The sequence below is a fragment of the Xiphophorus hellerii genome, chromosome 10 (genome assembly GCF_003331165.1).
Source record: "Xiphophorus hellerii strain 12219 chromosome 10, Xiphophorus_hellerii-4.1, whole genome shotgun sequence".
NCBI lineage: Eukaryota > Metazoa > Chordata > Actinopteri > Cyprinodontiformes > Poeciliidae > Xiphophorus > Xiphophorus hellerii.
The window spans coordinates 6,975,065-6,993,934 of record NC_045681.1 but is presented as its reverse complement, the minus strand read 5'-3'; the positions used below and the strand labels follow the sequence as shown (position 1 = coordinate 6,993,934).

General features: G+C 38.6%; 1 protein-coding gene across 1 annotated transcript; it reads left to right on the top strand.

Annotated features, from left to right (window-relative positions):
- The first annotated feature begins 210 nt into the window (after positions 1–210).
- Positions 211–12,327, top strand: med1 (mediator complex subunit 1). Its single transcript, XM_032574482.1, has 16 exons — positions 211–378; positions 1,613–1,719; positions 2,297–2,375; positions 3,236–3,290; positions 3,359–3,491; positions 3,619–3,647; positions 3,755–3,826; positions 4,422–4,496; positions 4,814–4,977; positions 5,914–6,025; positions 6,141–6,265; positions 6,361–6,488; positions 6,679–6,880; positions 6,984–7,079; positions 7,330–7,435; positions 7,510–12,327. The coding sequence occupies exons 1-16, from the start codon at positions 258–260 to the stop codon at positions 11,282–11,284; spliced, it is 5,379 nt and encodes a 1,792-aa protein (XP_032430373.1). The 5' UTR covers positions 211–257; the 3' UTR covers positions 11,285–12,327.
- The last annotated feature ends 6,543 nt before the right edge of the window (positions 12,328–18,870 follow it).

Sequence of the window (18,870 nt, the reverse complement as noted above, 5' to 3'; positions counted from 1 at the left end):
TTGTTGTGTTTTATTCGAATTGTGGCTCCTTTGGATCTCTGTACTTATATATATACAGTCAAAGTAATTGATTACACGTGTTTCTTCTTCTTTAAAAAAAAAAAAAAAGGTTTCAAAATTATGTACAAGTGTACAAGCTGAAGAATACGACTAAGTAAAAGCGTGTGTATGTTCCTGAAAGAAAGTGCGATGTCTGCGCTACGGAAGCCCGAGAGGGGAGAGTGGGGAACTCGAAGCGGGCTTCCAGAAGGGAAACAATGGCGGCTGGGCCTGGTGTTTCTATGCAGAGCGGCAGTCCTGCCAGAGAACTTTCTATTTCGGTTCAGCAAGGATCAAGTCAGACTTTCGGAGAACGACTAAAAACAGAAGATGTGACAGGTGCGCACCACTGTTACTTTTATTTTTTATTCTAGTTTTAAAGAAAGTAACAGCGCTAGTTGAACATGCTAAAGCTAGCTATCGCTATCAGTTAGTCTGTTCGACTGTAAATGCTGCTAACTTCTTTCCTGCTGTGTCTTCCAAATATTAAAGATATATTTTATAGTGTAAGAAATCATAAAAAATAAGATTAGTCGGTCTATTTTGTTGTTAATTATTATTTAAGTTAAAGGCTAACAAGCTAACAAAACTTTGTCTAAACACCATGATTAACACAAAAATACGAAAGATAAACATTTGTTCTACGAAACCATGTTGTTTGCGATTATTTGTAGTGTTTGTGCATCTATAAGAAATAAGTAATAACTTTTAATAAATGTCATAAAAATGTTGTGACACAATGAGTGATATAGCTGACAGTCGCACGTATTATTTGAATTGTTGAATGTAATGTGATCAAATTTATTCGTTTGCCTTGTTTTTTATTCAATTAATCTAGTACAACCTTATTCTAATAATGTGTTTTCTTAAATAATGTTCTGATCCTCTACTTATCACAGAAAATGGAAAATAAACTCAAGTGTTGTCGTTGTTTGAGGCGATGAATGCCTGTAGAAAACGTGTTTTGTTCAACAAAAATGAACTTTAACATTAACTTTGAGCATAGATTGCATTTTTAATAAAAGAGATTACTAAAGAAAAAAACTGGAATATATAATTTGCATAGGTTGCCAGATATGTAATATGTAACTCCTAGCCAGCTATTTTAAATTAAATAATTATATCACCCTTCTATGAAGTTCTTTAGTCAAGTCAGCTTTTTTATAGAGTGCATTTTAGTTGAACCTTTGAATTACTAATTGGTAACTAAGATTGTCTATAAGGGGCCAAAATCCCTCCAGCGATGTGTCCCAATCTATTCTGTAGTTTTCTGACAAACTACAGAAATGTTGTGATGCTACACTAGGCAGCAAAAGTTGTTGTTTTTTTTCTTCTAAGATGTAAATTGTATTTTATAGGGGATCAAACACTTTTTTTCAGTCAGTGTGACATGCAAATGAATTTTCAACGTGTTTCTGCCGTCTGTCTGCATTGAAATGACACTGTCAACATTCAAAATATGTAAATAATTGTGCTGCCGTATGTGACTAAAATGCTTTTTTTTCAGCCAGTATTTAATGTGTCTTTTGTTATTTAAAAAAAAAAAAAAAAAAACTTTCTCTGTTGTTTTTAGAAGCAGAGAAGCAGAGTCGCATGGCTGCTCTGCTGGAGAGGCTCCATGCTAAACACAATGCTTCGCGGCCGTGGGAGGGCACCATCAATGTTGTGCGTCAGGCAATGGTGAGACGGAGGCAGCTTTCACTAAACTATCTGAAAATATACAAAAAAATGTCAAATTTCTAACAGTTTCTAATCAGTTGATATGAACTTTCTGGTGACTTGCTTCAAGCTCCTGTTGTGTAATTTGTTTTATCAAAACAATGTTTGTCATTTTACCATTTCTTTAGGCAGGTGAAAATAGATCCTAGTGGCAGAACTGAGTTAAATATTTTTTTGTCTGACAATCAAAGGGTGTAAGCTATTTGGGAATTTTTTCACATTGTCTGTGAATTCATGTTGTTTGAAAAACTTAGCAAACACATTTAGAAAACTTTAAAAATGTATGTTGTCCCACTGCAATGCAAGTACTTTACTTATTGAGCTTATAACCGAGACACATCTATCACAATGTATTTATTGCATATTCATTCAGGTCAATAGCACCACAAACAGACATTAACTGTAATAATACACCACTGTAGTAAATATATGATACTGCAATTCAGTAGAAATCAAATCTGAACAACAGCTTTTATCTATAAAATCTATTTTTTCAGATTTGGCATGTTGATCTTTTTCTAACCACTTTGTGTCTCAGGAGAAACGTGGTGTGATGAATGAAGCAGGCCATCAGCTCCTGCTCAACTGTTTGGAGACACTGCAGAGAGCTCTGAAAGGTGAGGATGTTCACCCACAGGAGATTTTTATTTCAAATTATTACATTTCCATTTAGAGGTAGGTTTAGCAATAAAAAAAACAATGAAATTGCTTAGCTTAAGAAAATAGATGCACCAGTCAGAGCTTTCTGATAACAGTTTTTTGAGTGCGACTTTAGACAATTTTATTTATTTTCTGCTCCATATCGAATTATATCAATTAGTCCCTCTAGTTTCTTGAGAATTATCATGGAAATTTCCACAAAATCAACAGATCCCTGCACTTTTTTGTGCTAATAATTGGTAGTTTATTGCAGATTTTTCTCAAAAATTGTCAGAAACTTTCTTATTTGTACATAACAGCTGCCTCAGCCTTAATTGATGTCAGATTATAGTTCATGATCTATACAGTGAGTAATGAAAAGTCACATTTACTGTCATAAATAAGCGCAAATATTTCCAAATTAGTGCCACAAACACTTTGATTTTTATTCCAAAAAGTCACAAAAAAATCACAAAATCCTGGAGGGACTGTAAAGATGTTCAATAATATTATTTAATTTCAAGGATTTGTTGATATTTTAACAGTTTGTGAACAGATTTTATAAATACATTCTAGCACAGCTGGCCCTTTAAGAGCATTCATGATCTTGATTTGGCCCAAAACAAAAATGAGTTTGACATCCCTGTTAAAGATGATTGACTGTTTGAAAAAGGATTGATTTTTAGTTTTTGACTGGCTGATCACAGATCAGAGTAAAACGAACATAGTCCAACCTTTTTCACATCAATGTTACGTTACTAATGACTTCACTGTCTTTTCCCATCTTTTTATCTATTTCACGGTCATTTTTAAAATTTTCTGATCCCCTTTTTTCCAGTCTCATCTCTCCCCTCCATGACAGATCGTCTTGAGTCTATTGCTCGACAAAACATGTGAGTGTCTTACACTTTTGTTTCATATTTCTGTTTCTGGTTTAATTATTTGTTACCTGTCTCTGTAGGTTGGGCTCTCACCTCAGCCCAACAAAAACAGAGTGCTACATCACGTCAGATATGTTTTATGTGGAAGTGCAGCTGGACACTGGAGGCCAGCTAGTCGACGTCAAGGTTGCTCATCAGGGAGAAAACCCTACGGTTGGTATATTTGACTTTATAAAGGAATTCTGGTGCAATAATGTATAAGAACATAGAAGTTAGACTTTTTTATAACGCCTTATATGTAAAAACTAATATTGCTTTTATCTTGATTTATTTATTTCAGAGTTGTTCTGAACTTATTCAGCATCTAAGGTTGGTACAAGTAACAAGTTCACACCTTTGACACTTCAATATAAGGAGTAACGCAGATGAATTAATGCTTTTGGGGTAATGACAGCCATTACATCTTTTTTCTTTAGTGAGAAGAACTTTGAAGCTTTTTCTAAACATCTCAAGGGACTGGTTGATTTATACCGACTTCCTGGTGACAAGTAAGTTCCTTTGCAGACTATGAAATGGTATTTAAAGCAGAATTAAGTGTTTTAAATCAATACCAAAACCCCTGGTTTAAATCAAAATCTTCCATATGATTTGTTCTTGCTGACTTGGGGTTTTGCTGCAAACCCTACACACTCAATATAAAGTTTTGTTTTGAGATCAAACTAAACAGTAAGGAAAGTTGTCTTCTTTTACTCCACAGTCTATAAAAGTATGGAAATAAAATACATTTGTAGGTCTGGAAAAGTGTGGAAAAGTATTTATATTTTCATCCAAATCTTTTCCCTTTCAATGTCTGTTTTTGTATTCCTTGATTTTGCATTGACATATTAAACTGTGTTAAACCCTTTGTTAGCAGTTAGCTAACGTAGAAAGTATAGATCATTTCTACATTAATTTGGAGATTTCCAGAAGGTCGTCAACATTTTGACCTTTTCTGATTTCTTTGACTTTATAATTAAACACCTGCTGGAAATAGCTATTTAATATCTAATGTGGCATGATTAAAAAGAAATACTTTGTTTCATTGTATTCTGCTTTTCTAGAAACACATTTAATCCTATTACTTTGATTAACTTTGTGTTTCAGTAAACTGAAAACAAAGATGTACATTGCACTGCAGTCTCTGGAGCTCGATCTCACCAAGATGATGACCATGTTTAGGTAAGTTAACAGTAAATCTCTTTGTCACTTTAAATATTTCTCTCTATATTTTTGATTTCACGGCTCAGTAACGGCCAGAAAATTGTAACATTACAGTGGATGGTGAAGCAGACTTCGGCATTCCTCGTCAGTTTTTTAAAATGATTGTGACCTAAGAGATTTCTTAGTGTTGACTGCTATAATACCATGTCATGTTTAGCGAGTTGGTTGCATTTTGTGAACTATATGATTAGATAGTCGTCTGGGTAAGTGATCAGTAGGAAAACACTGTTTGGTCATGTGTTTGGATAATTCTTGCTTTTTTACTGTCTTCATAGGTTGGCAACAAATGCGAATACAGTTGAAACTATTCTCCATGGGAGTGTTGGCTGGTTGACTCCCAGGAGTGGTGGAAATCTGGTCTCTCTCCAGTGCTACGTGTCCCCTTATGACATATTTGAGGTGGAAACTGGCTCCCAGCTCAGCTTAACAGATAACAATGGCAAGTCCAGCTATGAACAGTGTTACTCTTAGTTCCTACACTGTTTTAAAAAGTGTGAAATAGGCTTTTATCGTCTTTTAGGTGTGGATGAGTATCAAAAATGTCTTATAAGACCTCATAGTGTGATTTACGTTAAAATTAAATGTTTTAGTTTTGATTTGCTTCATGATGCCAACATTTGACCTACTGATATTTTGTTTTTTGATTCTATATGCACACTGGGGCTACATGATATTAAGAATCAATGTGGCAATAATGATATGATTTGTGACAAATAAGTAACTAAAAAGCATTACTGTCTTTCTGCTTAGGCAAATCTATCAATGAGGATTTCCAATTTAAAAGTGTGGCACTTCTGAACACTCATTCAAAAATAAAAAGGGGCAACTTAACTGACTTTTTGGTCTGTAGACAACATTAAATTCAGATTAAACTGAATTTTAATCTGATAAATAGTTTCATAAATAGTGTCTAAAATACCAAACAAAATACTAAAACTGCTATTTTTTATTTTTACAAATGATAATGGTACCAGAATTCACAAAATTGGCTTTAAAAAATCGACTTTTTATCTCTTTCATCCGTTCCTTATTTATAAAGGCCAAATAGATTTTGAAATAGAGTTGACCTAAGTTAGTCCAGACATCACAGGTGGAAAAAAAACCCCTAATGTTAAACAATAAAATCTGAACCCAATTTAAGCTAATTAGTTATTTGTGGACCGTACGGATAAAAAAATATTCAGGCAAGTTTAAGAATAGTAATGCTTTATGGTTAAATATCCTAAACGTTTTAAAACTGTATAAAAAAAGAGTTTGGTCTGTGGAAGAACGACATCGTGTAATACAAATAAAATGTGTAGGAGCCCCTGAATAGGTTGATTGTTGGTGAAATATCCTGGTAAACCTTTCACTTATCTCTGTTTGCTTTTTATAGTTCCATGTTCCCTGGGTGTCAGTGTCTCTGTGACAATCGAGGGAACTTCAACTGTGTACAAGCTGCCAATTGCTCCACTCATCACCGGATCCCACCCTGTGGATAACAAAGGGTAAGTGAGCGTGTCTTATTCTGGCTGATATGCATAAACACACCTTTTTTGGATATAAAAACATTCAATCTGAGAGAAATTGGCATGATATATTTACTTTCTGTTCTATGTTAAGCACACCATCCTTTTCCACTGTGAGCAACTCCAACAGCGTGGATCTGCCAGCCTGTTTTTTCCTCAAGATGAACCGCCCCATGCCATTCTCGCTCTCCTTTATTCAGAAGCTTGGCAATGCTACTTGTGAGTTTACCTTCATAAATACATTCATTTGGTTGTAATGAATTTGTTTCCTTTAAGGATTTAGGCCTAAACCTTTCCTCTTCCCCCTCCCCCAGCTATCCCAGTGTTTGAGACGCCACCTCCCCTCTCACTTCTGTACCAGCTAATTGTCCAGAGTCAACTCCAGCTTCTAGAAGAGAGCAGCGCTATACCAGCCACCTTAAACAACATGCACTTTTATTCTGTAAGCTGATTTGTGCTTCCTATTTCTATTATTTGTTTATTTTAATAACTTCTTGTCAAAGTTTCTTCTCCTTCCCCTCAATTGCCCTGTCTTTGTACACATTTACATAATATTCATTGAACACAGTGAATATGTTTGACATTGTTAAACCCATAGGTATAAAATGTTAGGTTTTCTTATTCTTTCCCAGATCTTACCAGACCAGCATCACTGTTATTTCCTAAATGGTGATGCACCGGTGCAAGATGGCCACTCATTACAAGGAGCAATGGTATCCAAGATCCCTTTCCGCCACCCAGCACAGGTTCCTCTCTTGCTGGATATCATTCGCCACCAGGCAGCATACAACACCTTGATTGGCAGCTGTGTCAAACGAACATCTGTCAAAGAAGGTAAGTAACAATGAGATGCCTACTTGTAACAAACCAACAAGCTTCCTTCCTTCTTTTTTTTGTTCACCTAAAGCAGCATCTATTTTTGTTTCGTTTTTTTCAGACAGTGCAGGTCTTCTGCAATTTGAAGTCTGTCCTCTCACCGACTCAAGTTTCAGCGTCTCTTTCCAGCATCCAGTCAATGAATCTTTAGTCTGCGGTGAGTAGCCGCTTTTGCATTTTCAGCATTTTTTTTTGTAGCATAAAATTCTAATCACATTTCATTTAAATCCATGTATATTAATTTCTACCATACATGTCAGTTGAAGAATCAGCAGTTAACACAGTTATGTAATATTTTTGCTCACTTTAGGGTTGGAAAATCTAGGGTTTATTCAGTTTCTGTGAGACAAATCCAAATACTGTCGCCTGTTTCAAGTTCTTTTTTCTTTCTCACCTCTTTTTTCTAGTTGTGATGGAGGTGATTGACTCCAGACAGGTCTCCTGCCATCTGTATAAAGGACCATCAGATGCTTTGATCTGCACTGATGAATTCATTACTAAGGTGGTCACAAGGTGGGTTTTTCTCCTAATTAATGAATTAATATTGAAAAGTGTGTTTAGTAGTAATTGTTTCCTCACCACTGTAGATGCATGTCCATTCCTGTTACCATGCGGGCCATTCGGAGGAAAGCTGAGACCATCCAGGCTGACACTCCGGCTCTCTCATTAATAGCGCAGACAGTGGAAACCATGGTGAAGAATAACCCTCCTCCCTCTGGTAGTCCTCCATATAAAATGGTGGGAGGAGACGGGACTAACCCAATGGGACTACCTGGGCTTACTGGTAGCAATACACCTACTGGTGGAGGACCACCCGGAGGACCTAATTTTGCAGGTCCAATCACTACTCTCTTTGGAATGCCCCGTGCAGAAAGGCAAGCTCAAGGAGAGTGCCTTACTCCAGGGGGGGTGACCAGCCAACAGCCCCTGCCGCAACAACAGCAAGTCCATTCAGATGACTACAGTAAAGTCACACAGAATCCCATCCTGACCAGTTTGTTGCAAATAACTGGAAATGTTGGTTCCAGTCCCAGCTCCCAGAATGCTCCACAGCCGCATCAAACTCCGCCACCAACCTCATCCCCTGCCAGCAACACAAAGAGTCACCCTATGCTGATGAACCTGTTAAAAGACAATCCCACACAAGATTTTGCCGCACTGTACAGCTCGAGTCCCTTAGAGCGGCAGAACTCTTCATCTGGCTCTCCACGAACAGACAGCATGGGTGGTGCCTGTCCCAGTGGGAACACCAAGGGGAAGAAGAAGCGTCCTCGGGGTCCTGAAAAGGGTGGAGTGTTGCCTGGAGTCGGTGCAAGTGGTGGCCTAGGCATGAAACCGCAACCAGGATCCTCAATGCCGCAGCACCTCCAGCACCACTCCGTTTCTCATGAAGATGATTTCCACCGCAAGCTTCTCTCGATGGATGTTGATGCTTCTCAGAATTCGATATTTGACGTGAACCTTGCAGGCGATAGCCTGGACGCACACCACAGCATAACGCCAACACTTAGCCAGTGTGGAACGCCGCCACCCGGCTCCGGCATGGCTTACTCACAGTCTCATGTCCAGTCTCAGCAGCAGCAGTCTGGTTCTGTACCGCCTCGCATTGTCCGCCTTCCCAGTTCTGACAGCATTGGGCCTGATATCACAGAAATCCTACAGGAGTTACCAGAGCAAACAGGTAAAGGTAGCGGTGGCAGCCATGGGCAACCGGAGGATGGAGGTCCTTTGGGCACCCCCATCCGTGACTCCTCCAGCTCTGGCCAGGGTAGTGCGGTGTTCGACTCAGCGGACATTTTCAATACCAACAGCAATGAAAACCCATTTACAGACGCAGCTGACCTGATTGCAGAGGCGGCTGCAACTGCTGCCACTCCCAACAGTGACTCCTCCTCCACTAACTTCTTTCCTGATGCATCCGACTTCAACCCTGACTTGTTGACCTCAGGACATGGCTTTTCGCAAACCTACTTTGATGACAGCTCCCCAAGTGCTGATGGAGATATGGACTTGGTCAAGGGATTTGGGGGAAGTAGCCAGCAGAACACTCCTTCAGGAACTCCACAGAACCCTCAACATGGACAGAGTACTCCAGAGCCCTCACTGAAGGACCCATTTGATATGGGGATAGTCTTTGGAGGTAACAGTGGTGGTGGTAAACCACTTCTGGGGCAAGCTCCTGACTTAATAGACACACACAGCGGAGGATCTCAGAGCCCCCTGATGATGGGACTTGGTGGTGCATGTTCGGATTTTAAAACTACAGAACCAAAAGTCAAACCGGGACTCATACGGCCAAAGGATGAGAATGGGGGAAATGGAGGTAGCGGTTCTGGGATGGGAAGCAGCTCAGCAGAGGGAAAACAGATCAAGCGCAGCAGGACGCCATCCAGTGAAGGAAAGTCTAAAGATAAGAACCCCAAACGCAAAAAGCTTGATCCTGATGGAAAGTCTCCTTCTCACAGCTCAGGGGGGCGACCCTACACGCCCCCTAGTGGTGGTTCGGGCTCTGGAGGAAGCATAAGCGGTGGAGGCTCCAAATCTCCCGGTAGTTCTGGGCGCTCGCAAACTCCCCCAGGAGGTGCCACGCCCCCAATCCCCAAAATCACCATTCAGATCCCAAAGGGTACCATAACTGGGGGGAAAACGTCCTCCCATAGCGGATACACCTCCAGCAGCTCTGCAACTAGCAGCACAGGAGGTTTAGGGGGGACAAGCAGCAGCAGCAAAAGCCACCATTCACACTCCTCTTCCTCTGGGAAGATCAAGTTCAAAGAAGGGTCTATGACGCAAAGCAGCAGCTCCAAGCCAGGGGGTTCAGGAGGTGGAGGGGGGCAGTCGCAAATGAAGGGATCCTCTCAAGGTATGGGTGTTGGTAAACCAGGATCATCCCCAATCACTAAACACGGTCTGTCTGGGCCTGGGGGTGCTGGAGGTGGAATGGGAAGTGGCAGTAAAATTAAGCCTCAGGGAGGTAAACCTCCAGGTTCACTTATGAATCCCAACATAAAGCCTAACATCTCGCCTTCCCATTCCCGCTCCAGTAGCTCTGGTGATAAACTCTCCTCTCCAATGAAAATACAGCAATCCCAAGTTCCAGGAACTCCTCCATCTTCCAAAGCTAAGTCTCCGATTGGATCAGGAAGCGGTAGCTCAGGAGGATCTAAGTCGTCTTCTGGTGGAAGTTCCCAAAAACCAGGTGGTGGAGGTTCTTCTAGTTCTACATCTTCCTCCTCTACCTCATCATCCGGTTCCATGAGCTTCTCCGGATCTCAGTCGCAGTACGGCAGCGGTGGAAGTGGAGGGGGAGGAGGAGGCAATGGAGGCGAAGGAAATGGTGGAGGAAGTGGTGGAGGTGCGGGTCAGAACAATTCAAATAACCCCAACGCCAAAGGGAAGTCTCCCAGTAGAAACAAGAAGCCTTCTCTAACAGCAGTCATAGACAAACTGAAGAGTGTGGGCAGCGGAGGAGTTGGGGAAGACGGCTGTGAGGTGGGGACTCCAGTGGGAGGTCCTGGATTGACATCTACTCCTTGTGGGCCCGGAAATGTTCCCAGCGGTCCTCCGAATTTAGGTTCTTCTAAGCATTCCTCATCCTCTCAAAGCGGAGATTATAAGCGGGAAAAGTCTGACAAAGACGGAAAAGCAAAAGTGATGGTGACAGGTGGTGGCAGTGGAGATAAAAAAATGATGGACCCAAAAACTAGTGGGTCAGGTGGAACCACCCTGGCCAAAATTATCATTAGCAAACCAGATGGTGGCTCGCCAAGCATCAAGGCCAAAGTGACTCTTCAGAAACCCGGGGAAGGTTCTGGAGAGTCAATGCGTCAACAAATCTCCGGGCTCAAAGCATCCCCTCTCTTTAGTGGCTCCACTCCGAAGCACGACCGATCGTCACCAAGCCACAGCCGCTCTCCAGGGTACACCCCTCTAAACCAGGACAGCGAGAGCGAATCGGGCAGCAGCTCAGTGGCTGAGAAGTCCCACCAGAACAGCCCCAGCTCAGATGACGACCAAACAGTGAGGCCACTTCCGCCCCAGGACTACATGAGCTCCATCCCCCTTAGCTCGGGCGAGAAACACAAGAAGCACAAGAAAGAGAAGAAGAAACTAAAGGATAAGGAGCGCGAGAGAGACAGGGACCGGGAAAGGGACAGGGAGAAGGAGAAAAAGAAGTCCTCCATGTCCATGGGATCGTCTTCACATTCAACAAAAGCAGACAGTTGGTCGCGGTCTCCCATTTCAGCATCAGATTCATCACTCTCCATGCTTGGTTCGGACCGTCCATCACGGTCCAGTCCGATGTATATGAGAAACGAAGATGATGACCTTATGGACTCAGCACTCACAGGAGACTTTTAAATCTGCTCTTTAAAGCTACAGTATAAAATTCTTATAAAACATAATTTTTTAACATGTTTGTTAAAACTGCCACTATGTCCTGACAGTATGGCATTAGGTAGATAATCTATGGAAAAAAATCAAGCTCCTCCATCTCTTCCCTAAGCTACTAGAACGATCTGAAAAAATACATCTCTCCCAGTCAAAAATATGTCAGTCAGCCTTGTGTATGTGCTGCTCATTGTGCTAATGGCAGAGAAATAACTTACTGTTCCAGGAATACTGTTTATCCTCCGTCATTGGTGGCCCTGCTAACTAGCCTTAGCGTTCAAGACAGGGAGACGCTGTAGCGTAACAGAGAGTTTGGCGTGTACAGAGGCATGATTGATAGCGCAAAGACTCTCTTACTGGCTCTGGTTGGTTGTTTCTACTTAGAACTGGGATCACTGGGAGAATGCAGAAGGACTTGATTTTTTTCACAGATTTTCTGTTTCACAACAAAGTGATAGTTTTAATAAATTTGTAAAAGAAAAATATATTTTTATAAAAGTTATACGCTGTAGCTTTAAAAAAACGTTTTACGTACAAACGTAACTTTTATTTATTCAGCTAAAGCCACAAAAACTGAACATCTCCCGCTAAAGCTGTGTTTACTGTACAAGTAGCATTGTGTTGTATCACGAATCGGATGCCAGTTTTTACAACGGTGGACAATGGAGTGGTAGCTACCTTTAGCTTCACTACAGAAGTGGTTTTAACGGTGTGCTTTTTAAAGAAATGGACGTTGTTTCAGAACATTTTGTCTGTGAGAACATGCCTCGTTGCATGTTCGTTTGACATTGTTACCATGTTGTTTGCTGTCCAAAAAAAGGAAAAGATCTGATGTAAATGTGTTAGAGCAAGAATAAAAGTTTTTGCTTTTTAATTTTTAGGTGAAGATGGTTGTTGTTAGATTATTAATTTTTAACCGTTCTGTGTATTAGTACAAGAACAGAAGAAGGTTGCAGAATATGATTGAGAATTTTTTTAAAGTTGGAAATAAATATTTAATTTCTTACAAACTCTCCTGTATTGAACAGACTTGATTACGAATGCAAGCATCTTGTAAAACTAATATGAATTTTCTTATCATTTGTTTAGGATTTCACGTGGTGAAAGTAGAACATAGAGTAGTTAATTTGAAGCAAAACAATACTTTGGTGCTCCCTATTGTGGCTACAGCTTGAAACCAAAGTGAAGATTAATTAATTACATTTTAACTATGTGACACTAGATGGCAGTAGAGTACCAGGCCGATGAGCCGCATCGTGAGTTTAAACGGGTCGCGTCTTGCAGAAGGTAATTTTACTAGATTAAATTGATTTCCACGTTTGAAATAAAATTTAAATAAGCTATGAAAAATTATGACGTAACATATTTAAGTATGAGAAAGATATATCTGGTTGTACTCCAGAAAGTCAAAAGTTAAATCTTATTAAATCATCAGCAAGGTGATAGTTCAGATTAAAAACCGAAACTGCACAGGAAGTTTAATCCTGGTATGGATGTCTTAAACTCTACAGGACACATTTTTTCAACGATATAAGATAAAAAGACATTTTGTGCTTTGATCGTGAAGGTTGCTGAAGTGACTCCCTATAGACCGCTCTAACGTGTGTGTTACAAAAATCTGCAAAATTGACTGCGTAGAGTCAAACAAAGAGAATAGAAAAAGCAGAACTCTTTACCAAATGCTAAAGACATTATGGCTCATTATGTTTAACCCCTGCTGCTCTGTATTTACAACTGCAGATTCAGACCATTAAAAGCAAAGAAAAGTCACCCTGTCAATGGATGGGACTGGAAAATGCCTGTTAAGTCCAAAGGAAAATACTTTCTCAGATAGACTGATCAGTTCTTGCAAATTTGATGCAAAATATGGCAAAACATTAATAACATGCTGTTTAAAGGAGTAGGATAGGAGACGTGGCCAACTTGAACTCACAAATCCAATCTATATTAGACACCTTTACAATACATAATAGACAGTAAAATACATTGATTTTATGACCAAATTTAGAGCAGTTTGAGTATTTTCGTTTTGGTTTTTACTGGAAACCCTTTCAAATAAGTTCAGCCATTTTCTAATTGTATACTTTTAACTTTAATTGAACATGCTAACTGAGAGCTGTGGCATTGCCTGGTCAATGTGGTGACTTTTATTTATTTTTATTTATGTTTTTTTTTTCTTTATTAGATATCTACTCCTGTGTTATTTCTGAGGCTTTTCCTCCTTTTGATAGTGTTAACACAACTGTATGCCCTAAAACAATGCAAACAAAATCTGCTGTTATAGAGGCATTCACACCCGGTGTTGATCAATTAGTTAAACTCAGCTAATCACCAACATGACTATTATTATAATGATAAAAACTTTTTACACCATGATGATTGTAAGCTGAAAAAAGTGTCATGTAAACATGCAAACATGACGGAAAGCAGAAACAGAAGAACTATGTAAGGGGAGAAATTGTCTTTTTTTTATTGCATGATAAAGGATATAACAGTAATGTAACAGTGTTATGTGGCTTCACGTAAAGGACCACGACATTAATTCAGCAAACTTCCATCTCCTTCCAGCTCATAAGGAAGGGCCTGGAGTTCATGGCTGTTGAGGAGCAGTAAAGCATGGAAATAACCTCTCAGATATTCTTGTCGGAGCAGCAAGTGAGACGGAGGAGGAGGGATTTGCCAGTTAGTTAAGCTTTATGGATGCACCAAGTCGGCTTTCTGGTGAAAGAAGGAGCAGAAAGGAAGAGGAAGTAAGAATAAAGGCAAAGGAGGGGAAGCGAGTCAGGATTTATTTTCAGCCTTGGGAGTGCTGCAATTTAAAGTAAGTATATTATTATATCATGAGGGCTGCAGACGGTTACCAGAACAGTCGTGGCTTTACGTGTTAAGCTGCAGTGCAACATTTCAGCAGTGGTTAAGCCGGCTGTCTGAGCCAAAGGCTGACATTTAAATATGACAATATATTGCTTTGGCATTACTAAACTAATTACTAGTAATGCTGCGGGCCTGGACAAGTGCAATCAATGACTAATGATTGCTCTGACAAGAAGAAACCCAAGTCTGAAAATTAATGCAGCACTTGATTTTTTTTTCCAGTTTTCCAGTTGCAATTCAATAATACTAAAAAAATAAACACTTTGTTGACTCTATGTTGGAATTTGGTCCATTATTTTTCTGTTTGGACCTCACTTGCTTTCTGGGAGCAGTTTATGGTCGTGTGGGCTTTTCAGATCCGCCCTGAAGAAAAATTCCCCTGGATTGCATGAAGCTTTGGATTTATGCTGAGGCAGACTGAGGAGAGTGGTTGTAAAAAACTGTGATGCTGGTGAAACATCAGCAAAACTAGGGGAAGCAAAGGTACACCTCAGTTTGCCTCCGCATGTTTATACAACACGACACATTTCACTTCGGTTACTTTCCTTTGGGGATAATATCTGAGTCAACATCACATATAGACTGGATCAAAATTGAAAATACACCTCATTATGACTGAATATTTAATGCTTAACATTTGCCTTTTAACATTATTTCTGATTTAGGCGTGGTCTCATAAAATTGTTTGACTGGAATTAGGCCAGTCACGATAACAAATTTTGCTGGACGATAAATTGTCCCAGAACTTCTTGCGATAAACGATAATGTTGCTTTGAGACCATTTTCACGTTGTATAGTAATAATGGCAAGAACACATTCTCAAAGATCAATAAACTTTAAATCCTATAGAACATTTAAACACTGGAACTGGAAGACATTTGAGATATCCAAAATAAATAAATAAATAAATAATCAGAAACAACTAATAAAATGAATTATGAAGTCTGTGTAAACAAAATTATCTTTCACAAAAGGGATGGTTGAGACCAAAAGCAGCAGACTGAAGATTTTTATCATTCAATTTTTGGTTAAAAGAGAAAGATAACAGGAAAACGATAAATCACGCAAATGAAAATGATTGAGTTTCTTTTAATTTATCAGGCAATTTATTGTTTATTATGACAGGCCCAACTGGAATGACATTTTAAGGAGTTAAAATTTAAATTTACCACATTAAAGAATAACAAAAGTTAACTAAAGGGCTTTAAAATTTAGCAAACTAAACGAGCGCAGAACAAAAGAATTAGTGAAATAAAATATCTAAGATTCGCACACGGCCTCATACTCTACTCAAGTCAAATCATACAATTTAAGGTTTATTAACCTAAGAACACTGTACCAGCTGTCATATTCATGGCAGCCTCATGCTGTTGGATAGCTTTTTTTCTGCCATTGGTCTTGATGGCAGGCGAAATAATGGAGGGGATTTTATTCTTACTTCCTCTTCCAAATTCTTCAATTCCACATCAAATCAACATCTAGATGTCTGAGACGGGGAAAAGCGGACAATGATCAGAAACAAAGATCAAATCTGGGTTTGCAGCAAATAAACTTTAAACTTGTGGAATGAACTCAACTTCACGCCTAATAAATAAAAAATAAGAAGCCATTCAAAAGAGCTGGAGAACAACAAATCCCACTCTTATACATAAATGATTCAAATGAATCATTAAAAGCCCATAAATAATTTGAGACTAATGCAGATGAGTTTATTTGCATTTCTGACCGGAACTGTCCAGATTTAGTAAGGTTTTGAAAACATAAACATCAACATTTTACATTTTTCATTATCAATGTCAATGCCAGTACCTTAATATAAAGAAATACAATGAAAAAAGGTTAATTTATTCCAAATAAGTAATGAACACTATTCATGTTGATGCACTGCTACAACTCAACCTCAGGGGACATTTTGTATTTAAGCAGAAATTCAGGTTTTGGATGCAAGTCAGAGCTGCAATAATATTCCTTTAGGGTGCCATGTCAGGTTTTTAGATAGAATATATATTTCTGCTACATGCTAAATCAACCTAAAAGTAACCACAAGCTGTTGTTTAAATCTCTTCTCTCTGCCAGAGTTAGTCACTCAGCTTGTGCATTCCTCTGGTTTCTGCTGACAGGAGCAACATTTTTAAAAATAATGCCAAGGACACATAAAAACTAATAATCCCAATAATCCCTGCAGACCTGGTGTATGAGTCAGCAGTTTGGAGTGCCAACACCTTTTGGCATGTCAAACACAAATCCCAGTGTCTTCCTGGCCCATCCTCTTTGCCTTGTCCTCTCTTTTCACGAAGAGTCGCAGCTTCTGATTATCCATCAGTTTAAACATCACTTCAGGCCATTATGTCTAAGTCAATCCTGAACATAAAATAAAAAACATTATTCTTCTTTTGGGCCTCATAAAGATTTAACTGGGTGATATCCTCTCCTCCCAATAGTAAGTAACTCCTTTGGGAATATTATTGTTTCTTTCACATTTGATTTACATCAGAAATTATGTTACTTTTTCTAAATATAAAAGGTAATTTTACATGAACTATTTCTGAGATTAAAGCACATATTCTGTTTGATTCAAATACTCTTTCTAAAGACATTTCAACCGAATGACATATTCATACATATTATTTCATACAATCCAGAAAACTCTTACATTTTTCTTTTCTGAAAAGTTTTCCTCAAACTCAGAGAGAGTTACTTGGACTGGATGTGTATGACTCAAGAAGAGGAGTTGTCAGGAGGGGCTGATCAACCAATCAGAGACACTTTTGGGGTTATGCTAGAGATACAGTCATATTGAAAAAAAATACTGTATTGTTTTTTTAAAAATCACATTCTGTAGACTAATGAGACACCAAACATGTCAGCAATCTATTTCTATATGCAGCTCTTCATTCAGCTGCACCACAAGTTTCAAACCCTTTTCTACTACTGATTAAAGAAATACATTTAAACTCTGCCACCATCATCAAAAATTAAGCTACAATCAATATGCACTGTTTAAAAGCTTTCTAAATATCTAAATTTACAAAATAGGATGTTAATTTAAGACAAACTTTGATTTTAAAAGGTATCCAGACCAAACTTCAGTCATCAAACTTGTAAAAACAATTATACTTTTAAGATTTTGAGAGACTCCCTGCTTGAATAAGATATTATTTTTAATACCAAAAAGCCTGGTGAGGATATTTTGAAAAGAAAGAAAAGAAACTTCACATAAATTAAAAACGTTACAGTGATGTGGGTGAACAAAATTTTTGACGCCTTTCTTTTTCTGTCAGATAGTTACACTTTGCTTTAAAAAGCACGTTTCACACAGGAAGGTAATTGATGGTGCACTTCCTCCAGCCGATGTTTCCTGTGTTTAGTTGTGCATAAATAACTGGCCTGTACACATACGATGACAGACTAGCAAATTCGTAAAACAATGTTTACACGAACCGCTAATATGGTTTCTGAGATTCAACAGTAGAAGTTCACTTTAGTCTCGCCCCCTTTTTTGGATGAGTCATTAGCTTTAGCCTCTGGGAACTACTAACCTAGATTTATACTAGCTTAAGACATCAAAATTGTTATCTAATAAGATTTTAATTGCTTATAATCTTTTAACAGAGGCTTACTGAAATAGTCCAGAGCTATCCCTTTAAGAGTTAAATAAATGCTAAATAAATCATCAACATTTTACTGTGTGTGAGGTAAGGCTAATATTATGAATTTACTGTCTGTGTTCATATATTTTAGTATCAAAATGCTGCCTAGATAGACAAACCATTTTTAAAGGGATGAAACCTAAAATGAGCACAAATGGTGTTTAGAGTTTAATCTTGATACTGTATATTTCTCTGTAATCAGATCCTCACTTCTAATTTGATGGTGTGAGTTACAGGATGAGGCTGCCCACACATTTAGCTACTCTAATTAGGGCCAAATCATTTTCATATAACCCTGTTGTAGCCTGGCAATTGAATCCCTTCTTGTTGATCAGTTTTAGTATGTTCATTTTGTTATAATCAGGCATGTCTGGCTTGTGCTTGCTCCAACTTTCACTGAGTTGGTTTATTTCAACTTAACACTTGGCAACACAAATAACACAGAATCTTTGGTTCATGTAATTTATGGCAAAAACAAGCCAAATTCCAGGAGGGTCGGAGTCAGCGGTTCTCTATAAATAAGTCACATCCTGCGCGCTAACTGTTCTCCCTGGTGATGTTTTTAATTCATCACAGGTATAGAGCAACTCCATCTCATTTGCTTTTATCCTGATCCAAACAGTTTAGTGAGCCATTTTGGTATAATCACGTGGATGATACCAGTGTGATGCCGATAGACGTAGTTTACCCTCTAGGTTTCTTCTGTTTGCTTTTTAGTCACAATTAAAAGATTCAGACTAAACCAATTTTAATATGAGAGAAAGACAACCTGAGCAAATACAAAATGAAGATAATTACTATCTATTATTAGTAATTATATGCTTTTAATTATAATTGTTCAAATAACTTCCTTGGTAAATCATGAATTATCTGCCATTAAACACACTTTTTTTTCTGCACACACCCAGACCTGACTAGTAGACTACTCTCCAATTTGCATAAAGTTAACTGCTAACATAAAGTTAACAGTTAACTTTATATTTCCTCTGTTTTTTTCTCTCCATAGAAGCTACATCTGGTCTGTTGCTTTTT